The 14,158-nt window shown below is 37.9% G+C and overlaps 1 protein-coding gene across 10 annotated transcripts in view; it reads right to left on the reverse strand.

The window, feature by feature from the left end:
- The window catches only part of RNF111 (ring finger protein 111), a 111,195-nt gene that overhangs the window by 72,107 nt on the left and 24,930 nt on the right, over window positions 1-14,158 (reverse strand). For 5 of the 10 annotated variants that reach the window (XM_060294193.2, XM_060294191.2, XM_060294190.2 and 2 more), the window contains exons 1-2: window positions 8,830-9,200; window positions 7,869-7,915 (exon numbers count right to left, since the gene is read on the reverse strand). The exons of 1 other annotated variant lie outside the window; for it this stretch is intronic. In XM_060294193.2, coding sequence (XP_060150176.1) covers window positions 7,869-7,915; window positions 8,830-8,838 — 56 coding nt within the window. In that variant the 5' untranslated portion in view covers window positions 8,839-9,200. Of the gene's footprint in view, window positions 1-7,868; window positions 7,916-8,487; window positions 8,684-8,829; window positions 9,202-14,158 lie in introns of those variants that run through there. 4 more of the 10 variants (XM_070044912.1, XM_060294192.2, XM_070044915.1 and 1 more) reach the window with 4 other exon arrangements.

Raw genomic sequence — 14,158 nt, forward strand, 5'->3', positions numbered from 1 at the left:
GCCGCAACAGCTTCTTGGCTGATTCCTCTGCCGGCCAAGCATACTATTGCTATTTAATCTGCTCGGAATGCTTGTCCCCAGGATATCCATAAGGCTCTCCTACCTGCTTCATTTGGGTCTGTGCTTAAATGTTTCCTTATCCTTGAGACCATCCCTGACCACCTTATACTTAAAAAGCTAACCCTACCCCCATCTTCTTTTCCCAGCCCAGTTATTTCCATAATCACCATCTGTAAAATTTACTTGTTTTCCCACTAAGGCCAAGACTTGATTTTCATCACTACTGTGTTGAACACATAGTTGGCATTCAGTAAATATATGCTGAATTGTTATTTAAAATATGCAACATACGAGACCATGGAGTTAAAGAAACCCAGAGACCTTTATCAATTAATTGACTGTGAATCGGTATAAAGAATAACAAAGCCTCTCTTAAAACATTTATATTCTTACAGTAAAAGGTTAAACTGATATTTATATAATAAAAGAGTAAATATGAAGTATGTTTTTGAAAAACAAAACAAAATAAAATAATCTAAAATTGTGATACAACTATATTGGGAGAAACGGTAAAGAGAGAAGTGTGAACTCCTTTTCCATAAGCAGTCAAAAAGTAATGCTTAAAACTGCTTAACCCTCTGGATTAACCAGCTGTAGCATCAGTTTTTAAACTTTTTGACTTGTGAACCCCTTTTCACTCTTAAAAAATAATTGAGGAACTCAAAGGGCTTTTATTATGTGGGTTGTATGTACTGGTAATAATATTATAGAGGAAAGCTGGTAAATGCTTTAAAATTTTTTATTTAAAATCAGCAAAGGTAAATCCACTCCATGCTAATAAGTAACATTTATGAATGTATTTTTCCAAAAAAATTAGTAAGAGTGGCACTGCTGTACATTTTTGCAAATTTCTTTAATAGAGAAACCCGATTTCTTATATCTGCTCCTGTAGTCAATCTAAAATGAAAATCCAGCTTCACACCAATATGTGGTTGATAAAAGAAGGAATATTTTTAATAACCTTTTCAGATAAATGTGGATATTATTCTTCTTTGATATTAAGCCAAAACTTAACAAGCGTAATTCTGTAAAGGTTAGTTGCAAGGTGGACTCTGAAACCATATCAATGAAACTTTCCAGACCATTTCATTTAAAATCTATTGATCAAAAAAAAAAAAAATCTATTGATCTATCTTGCACTTAAGTAGGCCCTTATACCCACAGCATGATTCTGTTAATATCATGCATTGATCTTTTGAAAAAAGTTGGTCCACCGAGTTATGCACATCTTCCAAACAATGACACATTTCATTATAACACAGCAAATTAAAAAAAAAATCACATTTGTTAATATCACCAACAATTTCATCAGCAAGGTCCTGAGATGTTGCCAAGATCACAGTGGCAGATATGTTTTCCAAAATTCTAATTTCTGCTTGAAAGCCTTAATTTTATCCTGGCAATAAATTCTGTTGGTTGTTTTCCCTGAAGTGACAGGCTCACTTCATTTATTTTTGAGAAAATATGTACAAATACCCAAGTTTAAGTAACTACAGTTTGTCATTCTTTCAAGTAAAAATAGTGTTCCATGAAAAAAGCAACTAGTTTGCTAGTTGGGCTCGCAACTCAATCACACAAATATTTTTCTTCAAGACAAGCATCATACTTTGGTATGCAGCAGAAGTGTCGTATAACATTCTTTTCATTTTGTCACATGAAATATTAAAAAAACATGTACTCAAGGATCAAGATTAATAAAATTAACAAGCTTTACTGCTTCATGGAGGATATTCTTAAATGAAACCAGGTTTTTTTCCCCAACCATTAATGTACAGTGATGAAGAATATGACTATTAGTACAATTTTTGCCACTGTCTTGATATGCACTGCAGGGCCAGTAGTTTTACCCATCACTGTGTTTGCACCATCAGTGCAAATGTCAACATAGTTAAGTAACAAAGAAGAAGTTAGTATTATTATGAAATAGTTTCAAACCAACAGATAACTTGAAACATTTGAAGACCCCCCCTCAAGACTCCACAGACCACAGAGAACCACTGCTCTGGAGATACATATAAACTAAGAAGAGGGAATATGTCTCCGGGGAAAAGAACTGGGTGGTGGGAAGACAGGGATGGCAAGAAGACTTATCTTTCCCTGTATGCCCTTTGTACCCTGTGAATTTAGTATCCTTTGTATTGATATGTATTTTATCTTAAAAATTAAATAATTATTTAAAAAACAAAAAATGTAAACTGACATCTAAAGTGGCTAAGTAGATATATAAGCATATTATTTAGAAATATGAAGGTAAATACCAAAAGAAAAAAAAATTTTAAGAGCTGAAAGTGTTCCCACTTAGGAAGTGGAACTAGGAGATTAGGAGGGGTTGCAGAGGGGACTGCTGTTTTTTTCACTATAAGCCATTTGGAACTAATTTTTAAACCATGTACAGACGTTAATTGGTTCAAAAATAAAAATCATTCAAAATACTGCCAGGAAAAATACTTAAAAGTTAAGTTTAAAAGACAAATAAAGCAAATACCGATGCAAAGGTGAGACAATGGCTGTGAAACATACCAAGATGTAACAGTAACTGCCTGGAATAATGTGCCTTTGAGTTCCCACTCTTATATGAAATATCATTCTATATTACAATAAAAACATTTTCATTTAAAAAGCTAGTTAAAAAGCAACAATTTCCTCAAATAAAAATGTCTGATGACTCAGTTAAAAACAGTTAAGTAGGGACTTCCCTGGTGGCGCACTGGTTAAGAATCGCCTGCCAATGCAGGGGACACAGGTTTGAGCCCTGGTCCAGGAGGACTTACTTGCGGAGCAACTAAGCCCGTGCGCCACAACTACTGAGCCTGCGCTCTAGAGCCCACAAGCCACAACTACTGAGCCTGCACTCTAGAGCCTGCAAGCCACAACTACGGAGCCCAAGTGCCACAAGTACTGAAGCCCGTGCACCTAGAGCCTGTGCGCCTAGAGCCCGTGCCCTAAAACAAAGAGAAGCCACCACAAAGAGAAACCCGTGCACCGCAACGAACAGTAGCCCCCCGTTCGCCGCAACTAGAGAAAGCCCGCGGGCAACAATGAAGACCCAATGCAGCCAAAAATAAAAAAAAATATATAAAAAAAACAACAGTTAAGTATATAAAACTTAAGTCATTTTTTAACAGTTAAGTGGTTAAACCCTTCCCACACACATATACATACACAGACACACACACAAGGTAACATAAAATAAAATAACCCTTTTTCTTCTTCTATTTCATTTGATCACGATTAAGATCAAATTAGAACTTATGTATTTGAAAAAGAAAAGAATAAAATAATTGCTTTACGGTAAATATAATTGCTAAATCTTATGTAATTACTTCATAAACAAAATCTTCAGAGAAATACAAACCCATTATCAAAGTCTAATTTAAATTTAGTTTCTCAAAAGATGTCCTGATCCAGAAAAGAAGAGATTATTTCTATATATAAATAGATAACTCAAAAGCAAATTGGATTCCCCACTGTAAGGACCCAGGGCTCCTTGGAGAATGGCTGATCCCAGGACTGAGATGTGCAAAAAGAGAGGAAATACTCCAAAAAAATTATGAGAGTATGTCAAAAAGACACAGAATCCAGGGTAGAAAGGCTCCCACTGGACAAACCTGGGACAATCTGAGCATCAAAATAAATAAAGGCAATAATGGAGTATAACCCATTGAGTAAGACAGGAAGTACATAAGTCCATATTGATAACAGATAGATAAAAGGATGCTTCTGCCCTAAAACAGAACGCCTATTGACATAAAGAAACGGAGTCAGAAAATAACCATTTTGCAACCATCAATATAAACATCAGCACAGGCAAGAATCATCAATGGATGTTAAATCCAGGAGGGAAATTTGATGAAAATACAGATCTGATTAGAAGCAGGATATATGCTCTATCTCAAAGTTATCCCCACAGACTGCTTATTAGGTGAGAGGGGAAAAATAATTATACGTTCCTGTGAAGAAACCAGACAACACCGTGACCAGGTAACTAAAAATTAACATCACCAATGAGGGGCAGACCGATAACAGGTACTTCAATATCATACGCTGAGAAAGATACAAAATCCCCCGCTGGGGATGCATAACCTGAATCTAATTACGAGGAAACATCAGAAAAATCCAAATTGAGAATACTCTATGAAATATATAGCCTGTATTCTTCAAAAATGTCAATACAATGAAAGAGAAAGGCTAAGATACTGTTCCAGATGAAAGGAGACTGAAGAGATATGACAACTAAATGCAATTTGCAATCCTGGCCTGGATCCTATGGGGAAAATGCTACAAAGGAACAAATGCTATTACTGGGACAAACTGACAAACCTGGAATAGGGGCTATAGATTAGATAGATTAGATAATATAGTATTATCAATGTTAGATTTCCTGAATCTGGTAACTGTACTGTGATAATGCAAAAGAATACAATACACAGTGAATATTTAGAGACTTGGGCATAATACATTCAATTTACTTTGAAGTGACTCAGAAGAGAGCATTAAAGCAAATACAACAAAATTTTAAAAACTGGCAAATCTGACTAGAGGATATTGAAGAGTTCTCAGTACCATTTTTTAAACTTTAAGTTTGAAATTATTTCAAAATAAAAAATTTAAATAAAGGCAAACTGGGATGTCAAAAGGTGGTAAAGTAAAAAGGTGATTTATTCCGATGCCCTATAGAACATATGAATAAGGGAAATGAATACAACAGTGACTCAGACTGGCACACAGCTGCATACAGAACTTCCTAAACTCTCAATTCTCTAGAAAAAGAAAAAAACAATTTTTCTTTGGCCACACCATGCAGCATGCAGGATCTCAGGTCCCCAACCAGGGATTGAACCTGTGCCCCCTGCATTGGGAGCACAGAGTCTTAACCACTGGACCGCCAGGGATGTCCCAAGAAAAATATTTGTTTAGTAACCACATAAACACTAAGATGCTGATCCTGTGTACCCTCAGGAAAACACAGAAATCTATGATTTCATGTTAACACAGTCCACACTGAGGGTCTCTCTCTTCATCCAGCAAACCATAAGCTCCTGATAGGCAGGCCTTAAGGTCCTGCTCTTTGTTTTAACTCAAGCACTGACACAGTGCCTGAAATACAGTACTCATATTTGTTGACTAAATGATGAATGTTTAGAAAGAGGAACAAAAGTCTACATTTTATCAAAACTGGGAGGAAGAGAAAAAAAAGGAGAAGACATCTAAATAGGGTATAAATTATTTTAAATGCACTTTAAAGTAAGAACATTTTCAAACCTCACAAAAAGAGAACAATATTATTACTACACATATACCTATCACTCCAACACAACAATTATCAGGATTATTCCACACTTGCTTCATCTAACTCATCTCTCCCATCCTTTCTTTGCTCGGAAGTATTTTTAAACGAATACCAAACAAATTTCTCTTCCTCATTCTTCAGTCTCCATCTCTAAAAATGGGCATTTTCTTACATAAACATAATGCCATTAGCATCCCTCACAAAACTAACAATAATTCCTTGAAATCATCTAATACCTATCCACATTCAAATTTCCTCCAAAGTGCTTCAAAAATACTTTCTACAGTTGGTTTGAGTCAGGATTTAAACAATGTCAACACATTACATTTGGTTACTACACATAAATATTTTTAACCTTCCTTTTACAATTGTCTATCAGTAATTATGAAAAAGACTAACAGACAAACCAAACAATTAATTCACAATTGTAGATTCTCCAGAATCAAACCCAATCTAATGTATTTACCGTTTGCTTTGTCTGCAGCACTCTTCCTCCAGATTGCCACTATGGCTGACTCTTTTTAATCACTGATCGCAAATCAAGTATTACCTCTAAAAAGAGGCCCTTTCTAACCTCTCAATGCACAGTAGAGCCCCACTTTCATTCATTCTCCATTACATGCCCCTATTTTCTTCATGGCACTTACCACTACATAAAGCTATTCTGTTTATTGTTTCCCCTAATAAAATATCCACTGCATGAAGGCACAGTGCCTCTTCACTGAAGGCCAAGAATAATGCCAAGAACATGAGACAATCAATAAATACTTGCAGAATGATTAAATAGTAATGCAGTACCTCTATCTAAAATGTAAGCTCAGTTTAGTATTTGTTTTTAAACATTTGTAGCTCACTCACTGCTCACGCCATGGTAATAAACTGAGTACCTGCAGAAACTTGGGCCAGCTGTTACCAAAACACTATGGGATGCAGCAAAGAAAGAACAGAGATGTAAGGCATTCAAATGCATTTCTGGAAATTCACTGAACAATGATTATGGGTTTCTGAAAGCAAATTACTCAGGATGATTTAAAGAGCATTACCAGGAGTAAAAGTTTCATTTTTTAGTATCATATGAGAGCTAATCATGAGTAATATCTACAATGGGACAGAAGCATTATCTAGAACAACAAACATGGCTCAATCATTTGTTTTGTTTCGTTTTTTTCCCCCTGTCTCTAATATACACATACCATGAAGGAATTAATACTCTCAGTATAGCATTTCTTTCTGGGGACTGGATCATGATGAATACGATTAATACCAAAAACACCTAACTAAAAATGCAAACCATTAAAATTGGGACCTAGAGAAAACTAGAGTTACCTATCCCACACTTCTCATTTAACAGTTGAGAGAGATCTGAAGCCCCGGATGGATAATCATCCACAAAGTCACAGATCTAATGAATAGCAAGCAAAGCTAGATTTAAAATCCAAATCTCCTGTCTCTAGCCCTACACTCTTTATGTATAATAATGTCACCCATAGAATGTTAATGTCAAGTTATAACATACTTTACCATCATTTTTAGTACTGTCACTTTTTTTTTTCCTATTGAAATCCTAGCCACCAGGGGAAATGTCAAAACAAGGGCACATATAATTACGCTCTAAGTAAAGCATGTTACAGAAACCCCTCTTTGACAAAATAATACAATAAGCATCTAAAAAATTTAATTGGTTTGATTCAATGAGGTTTTTATTCCACATTTTAAATTTTAAAGTGAAAATAACTATTTAGGAGTATCTGCTGACTATTCCTTTGCTTTAGATGAGTAAATTGCTGATCTCTTATCTTAAAGATCAGTATAGCTATTTTTCAATTATCTGTAGAAATAGAGTACTGAAGTGAAATTTGTCACGGTATAACCTCCACTGCAATGCATTTTTCACCAAAATGAAATTATTTTTACTATATCTTTTGTCAAAAACCAACTCTAGTGAAAGAATTAATATGCAAGTGACCAAGAGACACCAAACAAAAGGGAAAAAGTGACAGAAGGATCCATACACACAAGATACAGCTTCCCTGATGTACAAGGAGAAACTCTAATCTTCCTAGTTTCCCTACAATATTGTTCAGACCAATTCATAAATACCCTCACCAGTTCTTAGAATACTCGTCTGAATTGTAGAGGCAATCAAATGCACAGGAGAGAGATGTCATTTGTCCAAGGTTAAATGACAAGAAATGGACAAAAGTAAAATAATTCAAGGCTTAAAAAAAAAACAATTTAAGATCCTTTTCAGAGTGAAAGGGTTTCTTTCTCACCCTACCTGTTTTGTCTCACAAACACGACCAAACACTACTGTTTTGTATGAAAAAATAACCTGGTTCACATTGACATGAAAATTTTTACTAAAAAACATATAGTAATGAAATATCAAAATGTAGATTTTTCACCCTAATAAAACCAAGTAAAACCAGTATTATAAAACTTCTATGTAATACCTTAATCACATACTAACATTTGAAAGCAATGACACAAAAAACAAAAATGGGAAAGGAAATGGAACCTTAGCTTATCTTTTCCCCAGTCTGTTCTTTTTGGTTGAAGAGGTCCCTAAAACAAGAAAATTAAACATAAAACACCAAATGAAATAAAGTTTGGATTAAGTCAGGTTCAAAAAGCTTTATGAACTATAAAATGAAGTCTATGTCAGCTGGCATTTTACCACCCCAGCGAGTTCTAAATTCATACTGCACATAAACCAAGAAACAGGAAAGCATGCAATACAATGGAATCACCCCACACTACAAACATGAACAAATTAAATGGATACCCTATACTTCCTGGCATTTTTTAAACGTTAAAACTTAGACGTGCGTTAAGAACTTATCTGTGAAGATCTACTATAACCTATGTAAGAACTATGGTGACAAACCTCTATTTCTGCAGCATAGAACAAATATTTCCAACTACAACATTGTTACTGACTCTGATAAATTCTCTAAAAACAGTAACAAAAATATCAAGCTTCTTTTTTAATGACCAACCAGCCAACTCTATACAAAAATCTGACGGGTCTGTATCTCAGCTGTTCTGCGGTCTACGTTTCCTTGATCACAGAAGAAGGCAACTCCCTAACCGTCAGGGCTGACTTAGCGCCCTCCAACACCCCGGGTGCGGGTTACCTTCATCACTCCATTGTCAAATCGCACTCCCACGCCTCAGTCCTCAGCCCCCATCCTAAGACTCTAGAGAGAGTCGAAAAAGGGAAAGAAATCCCTTCACCCACAGCCCCTTACTGAGGGGGGTGGGTGTGTCTGTAGACAAATGCTTTGCTCAAACACAATTAAATCTTCGGCGGAGACCCAGACCCTAAGTCACTACGGAGCCAGCAATAACCGGCCGGTCGCCGACCCCAGCCTTCCGCGGCCGCAGCCCTTCCTCTTTCTCCCCTCCAGCCCGGCCCCTCCCCCGTTGCGCGCACGCGCGGCCTCCAATCGATCCCCTCCCCCCCCCGCCCTCCTCACCTTAATCATTAGCAACCCTCTTCCCAGGCTCCGGGAATCACTGGCCCAGGAAGGAAGACAGGAGATGTAAGGGGGGAAGAGGATGCGTCGAGAGTCAGTGATCCGCGCCTCGGATGTTGGCCTAATAGGCCCCTACAGTCAAGAGCAGCGTCTGTCACCGCCACCAAAACTGTACGAGCGGCAGCGCCTGGATCGGCCCAGCTGACCCGGCTTGGGTTCAGAATGCCTAATTTGGTCCCACGGGAACTCCTTTCCCGAAGCTGCGAGCGTTTCTATGCTGCGCAGACCGATCACCTCGCCACCGTCGCCGCCACTGCCGCTGCTCTCCGGCCGCCGCCGCCTAACCAATCCCTCCTCTACCGAGCGAGCACGACACTGGGGCCTTTACGACAGTTCGCAAAGTGAGAGCGCAGTAGCCTTCTCGCCTCCATTAACATCTGTTTGTTTCTGCGCTTGCTCAGATTCTCGTTTCTCACCGTGCCGCCCCCTCTTCCCCGAACCTTCCCCTTCGAACTCGCTTGATCAGTCTGTTGGAGAAACCGAACGACGTCATAAAGCTCTTTATTTTACTTTCCTTGGTGAAATGCGGTCAGTATTTAAACAAAATGCTGAGTACGTCTTGGCTGATTTTTTTCATAACTAAAAGTTACAACTAACCACAGAATTATTGACAGTACTTAAGGTAACAGACAAAAACATAGTGGTTTAGTGTCTTTCGCAGCAAACGATACTGAAATCATACTTGCCAATGACATAGAGATCATGGTACCTCGCCGTTAAGGTGAATTTGCTTCCGAAATCAGATCAAAAGTGGTGATAGGTATCCTGGGAACTAACTGTACAATCACATACGCCTTCTTACTTATTTTATAAAACTCGGTAGATAGCAAATGCTTCATTACGTGCATTAGGAGGATATAGGGGAAAAGGATGTAGGCTTTGGAATCAGTCAAACTTCCTTTCAAATCTCAGTGATGCCAGACTTAGAGAATGAATTTATGGTTAAGCGGGGGTGGGGGGGGTGGGAGTGGGGAATAGACTGGGAGTTTGGGATTGACATGTACACACTGCTATGTGTAAAATAGATAACCAACAAAGACCTACTGTATAGCACAGGGAACTTTGCTCAATATTCTGTAATCTAAATGGGAAAAGAATTTGAAAAAGAATTCTAAAAATTAAAAAAAAATCCCAGTGATGCCAATTAACAGCTAGGTGTCTAATTGATTAGACCTTTGTAAATCTGTTTCCAGAAAGGAAGGATAGGAGAGAAGGAGGAAGGGAGAGAGAGAGGGAGAAAAGAAAAGAAAGAAAATATCAATTATACCTCAATTTAAAAAAATAAAATAAAAGCATATTTAAAAATAAAATAAAAGCATATTTAAAAAACTAAAATAAAAGCATATTTAAAAATAAAATAAAAGCATTTTAGTTAAAATGAAAGCATATTTAAAACCTCAGTTTCCTCCTCTATAAACTGAGGTAACATCATTTCTCTCAAAGGGTTCTTGTGAAATTAAGACAGTTCACATAACGCTTCAAGCATTACTTACCAATTAAGTGTTCAATAAACATTAATTCCCTCCCTTTGTCATCAGCTTGTCTTTCTCAATACCCTTTCCTTTGTTCGTTCATGTTCTCCATATTGTTCAGTGAAGAAAATATTTTAAAATGATAATGATAATAAACAAGAAAGGGTAGCAGATTGTGTGGGGAGACCAGAAGAGCATTGGACTAGGATTTTTCCTCAATCCTCCTATTTTCTCACCTAAATAAAAAATTCTTCCTCAACTATCTTATCTACTGCCATGGTTTTAACTGTTATCAACTTATGACTTCATAAAGCCATGTATTTCCAGACCGAACCATTTCTCTAAGGCTCTTGACCTATGCTCTTCAAAAAGGTAGACACTAGCCACATGTAGCTGTTGAGCACTTGAAATGTGGCTAGTACAAACTGAGAAGTGCTGTGAAATCTATACATCCAATTTCAAAGATACAACACAAAAAATTATTAAAATCTCAATAACTTTTAATATTGATTACATGTTGAAATAATAATTTGGCTATATTGGGTTGAATCGATGGTTCTCAAACAGGGGTGATTTGGTACCGTCTCCTCCCCCCGAGACATTTAACAATATCTGGAGACATTTTTGGTTGTCACAACTTGTGTGAGGAGGGAGCTATTGGCAACTACTAACAAGAGGCCAGGGATGCTCTAAACATCCTACAATTCACAGGATAGCCCTACACAACAAAGAATTCTCTGGCACAAAATGTTAATAGTGCAGTCAACAAATCCAAGGTTAAGTAAAATATACTATTAAAATTAAATTAACCTATTTCTTTTACTTTTTAAAATATGGCTACCAGAAAATTTTAAATTACATTTGCAACTCACATTATACTTCTGTTGGACAGCATTGACTGGGATCTAGACCCATATGGCTGTTTACTGTATATGTCATTTCCACTTTAATGTGGCACAGGCATTTCTAACATATCGTGTCCAAAATAAATAAATGAATGTACATATACGGTGTTTAAACCCCATCCATCTCAGTCTTCCCTGTCTCAATCAATAGGACCAAGTTATCTAACTAGGAACATAATGGTCATCTGTGATAACTCTTCCTCACACCCTACCTCTAATTAGTCAATAAGTCCTTCCAATTCTGCCAGTGAAATATCTCATATATTGAAAATCGACCCATTCCTCTCTGTACTCTGCACCAGTCCAGGTCTTTAGTATATTTAGAACTATTCATTTATCAAGTACTTACTATGTGCTAGACATTGTGCTGCACATTGTGAGTACTAGGTACATAACCACTGCTTTACTTGAAATATTTTACAAGACCCAGAAAGCAAACCCACAATTTACACTGTAATGTGGAAAGTAAAGGACGATACACTCATGTTCTGAGAACACGAAGATGAAACACTGTAGTCAAACCAAGAGAAGATGAAACACTCTAGTCAAACATTAAACCAAAATTTAATGTTTAAATTTTGCAACATGAATGAAGACAGTTAAATAAAGCAAACAGAGAGGGCATTGCAGGCAGAAAGATCAGCACATGCTAAGCTACAGAATCCTCTAGTTGAAACAGCATGAAACAAATTCTTTACTAGGATTGACTGAATGTGTCATGCAAGGAAACTATCAAAAGATGAGGGAAGAGCTTCCCTGGTGGCGCAGTGGTTGAGAGTCCGCCTGCTGATGCAGGGGACACGGGTTCGTGCCCCGGTCCGGAAAGATCCCACATGCCACGGAGCGGCTGGGCCCGTGAGCCATGGCCGCTGAGCCTGCGCAAGGATGAGGGAAGCAAAGTAGATAGAAATATATTAAGTAAGGTTTTTGCTAGGATAAGGAATTTGAACTATTTTATATTTAAAACTATGAGAAGCTATTAAAGGAAATCAATCAGAGGAATAAAAATCAGATTTGACTGTTAGAGACACCATTATATAAGCAGAGTAGAGGATAGATTGGAGAAGGGCAAGAGAAGAGGGGCAAAGACCAGTTGGAATTGCAGGTAAAAAGTGATGAGGGTAGTAGAAATGGGAGTAAGAAGCAAGGGACAGATACAGAAGATAAAAAGATTGAATAACTAAGTGGTTATAGGAGGTGAAGGAGGAGAATCTCAGAGGCTTCCAGATTTATGGTAAATGGTTGGGTGGTGGCACCATCCAGGAAAGAGACACAGGCTTGAAAAACCCAACTTTGAGGGTTTGGGACTTTCAATTGCATGGGATAAGGGAGGAGGTTGAGAGAAAGGAAAGTATTACTTCTTTGGGGGGCAAGTCGAGTTTGAGATATCTAACATTTATCCAAAGTGGAGATTCCAGTTAAGCTGTTCAACATATGTGTCTGAAGCTTAGGAGAGAGGTCTGGGCTGAAGACAGAGATTTGGACTCATTAACTTATATGTGATAGCCAAAACAATGGTTTTGATGAGGTCACACAGAGCGTAAATGAGAGGAGACAGATACCTGGGGAAGTCTGGTATTTTAAGAGTTGAAGAATGAAAAGGAGTCCCAGAAGGATATGGATGGGCCAGAACAAAGGGAGAAACAGGTAACGAACAGGACCAGTGAGAAAAAAGTTTCAATAATGAACTGAGTAATGAAGGGTATGTTTGGCAGTATGGAGATCTGTGAGTAGCAGCAGTTTCGGCAACTGGTCTACATTTTAGAACACAGGTTCTCAACTGGGGTTGATTTTGACCCCCAGGGGTTATCTGACAGTGTCTGGAGATATTTCTGGTTATTACAACTAGGTAGATGTTACTGGCATCTAGCAGCTTGAAGCAAGGGCTGTTGCTAAATATCCTACACAGGACAGCGCCCCCAGCAAAGAATTATCCGACTCAAAATGCCAACAATGTTCCAACTAAGTCCTGGTTTAGAGAGGACGGAACAGTGTAGTTACACAAGGATCAGCACTTTGTCATGAAATTGGTAGTAAATGGAAAAAGAAAGACACATATCAAGCAGGATATGGAATTTTTAAAAGGCAGAGACTTGAATCCTATTGGTATATTGACGGGAACAGAGCCCGCTGAGAAAGAGAGGTGAATGATCATGGGAATAAAGAAATGCTCAATGGAAGCAGAGGAAATGGGATTCAAAGGTCAGATGGAAGAATTAGCGTTAGATAGGAGAAGGGCTAGTCCTTTCACTGAAGCAGGTGGGGAGAAGGAGGAAGTGATTGTATAAATGAATTAAGTTTGTTAGCTTCAGGGGGCAAACAAACTCAGGCTTGCTCATTGAATGGCCTTGATATCTCTGTAAAATGTGAGGTAAGGCCATCTACTAAGACATCAGGTTTGGAAATGGCTTGGTGGAGAGTAATGAGAAGAGGCAGGTTTAAAAAAATCAGAATAGTTACTAACATGATGGCAGGGCAGACAGTAGATGGGCAACAAATCAAAGCCAGGAAGCCCAGAGCAGAAAAGGGGTGAGACTGAAAGGACAGGTGCCACGGGTTGTATTTAGGGGAATAATAGCAGATTATAGGGGTGGGAGATATCTCTCATCTGAATTACACGCAATAGTTTCCTGATTTCTATGTTTCTACTCTACGAGCATCACCCTACCACTCCCAAATCCACCTTCAACCACTACCAGAGTATGGCAGAAACTGAGACACTAAGTTAAAATTCTTCAGTGATCCTCCATCACCTTCAGGATAAAATCCAAAATCCTTAGCTTGGCAAATAAAGCTCTTCAAAATCGAGATTCTCCAGAGCCATCTCACACCACCTCTTTCTACAATCCTACTCCTTGCCCCCACTTAGACTTCAGCCGACTTCTCAAACTC

Source organism: Globicephala melas, chromosome 2, assembly GCF_963455315.2.
Source record: "Globicephala melas chromosome 2, mGloMel1.2, whole genome shotgun sequence".
Classification (NCBI taxonomy): Eukaryota; Metazoa; Chordata; class Mammalia; order Artiodactyla; family Delphinidae; genus Globicephala; species Globicephala melas.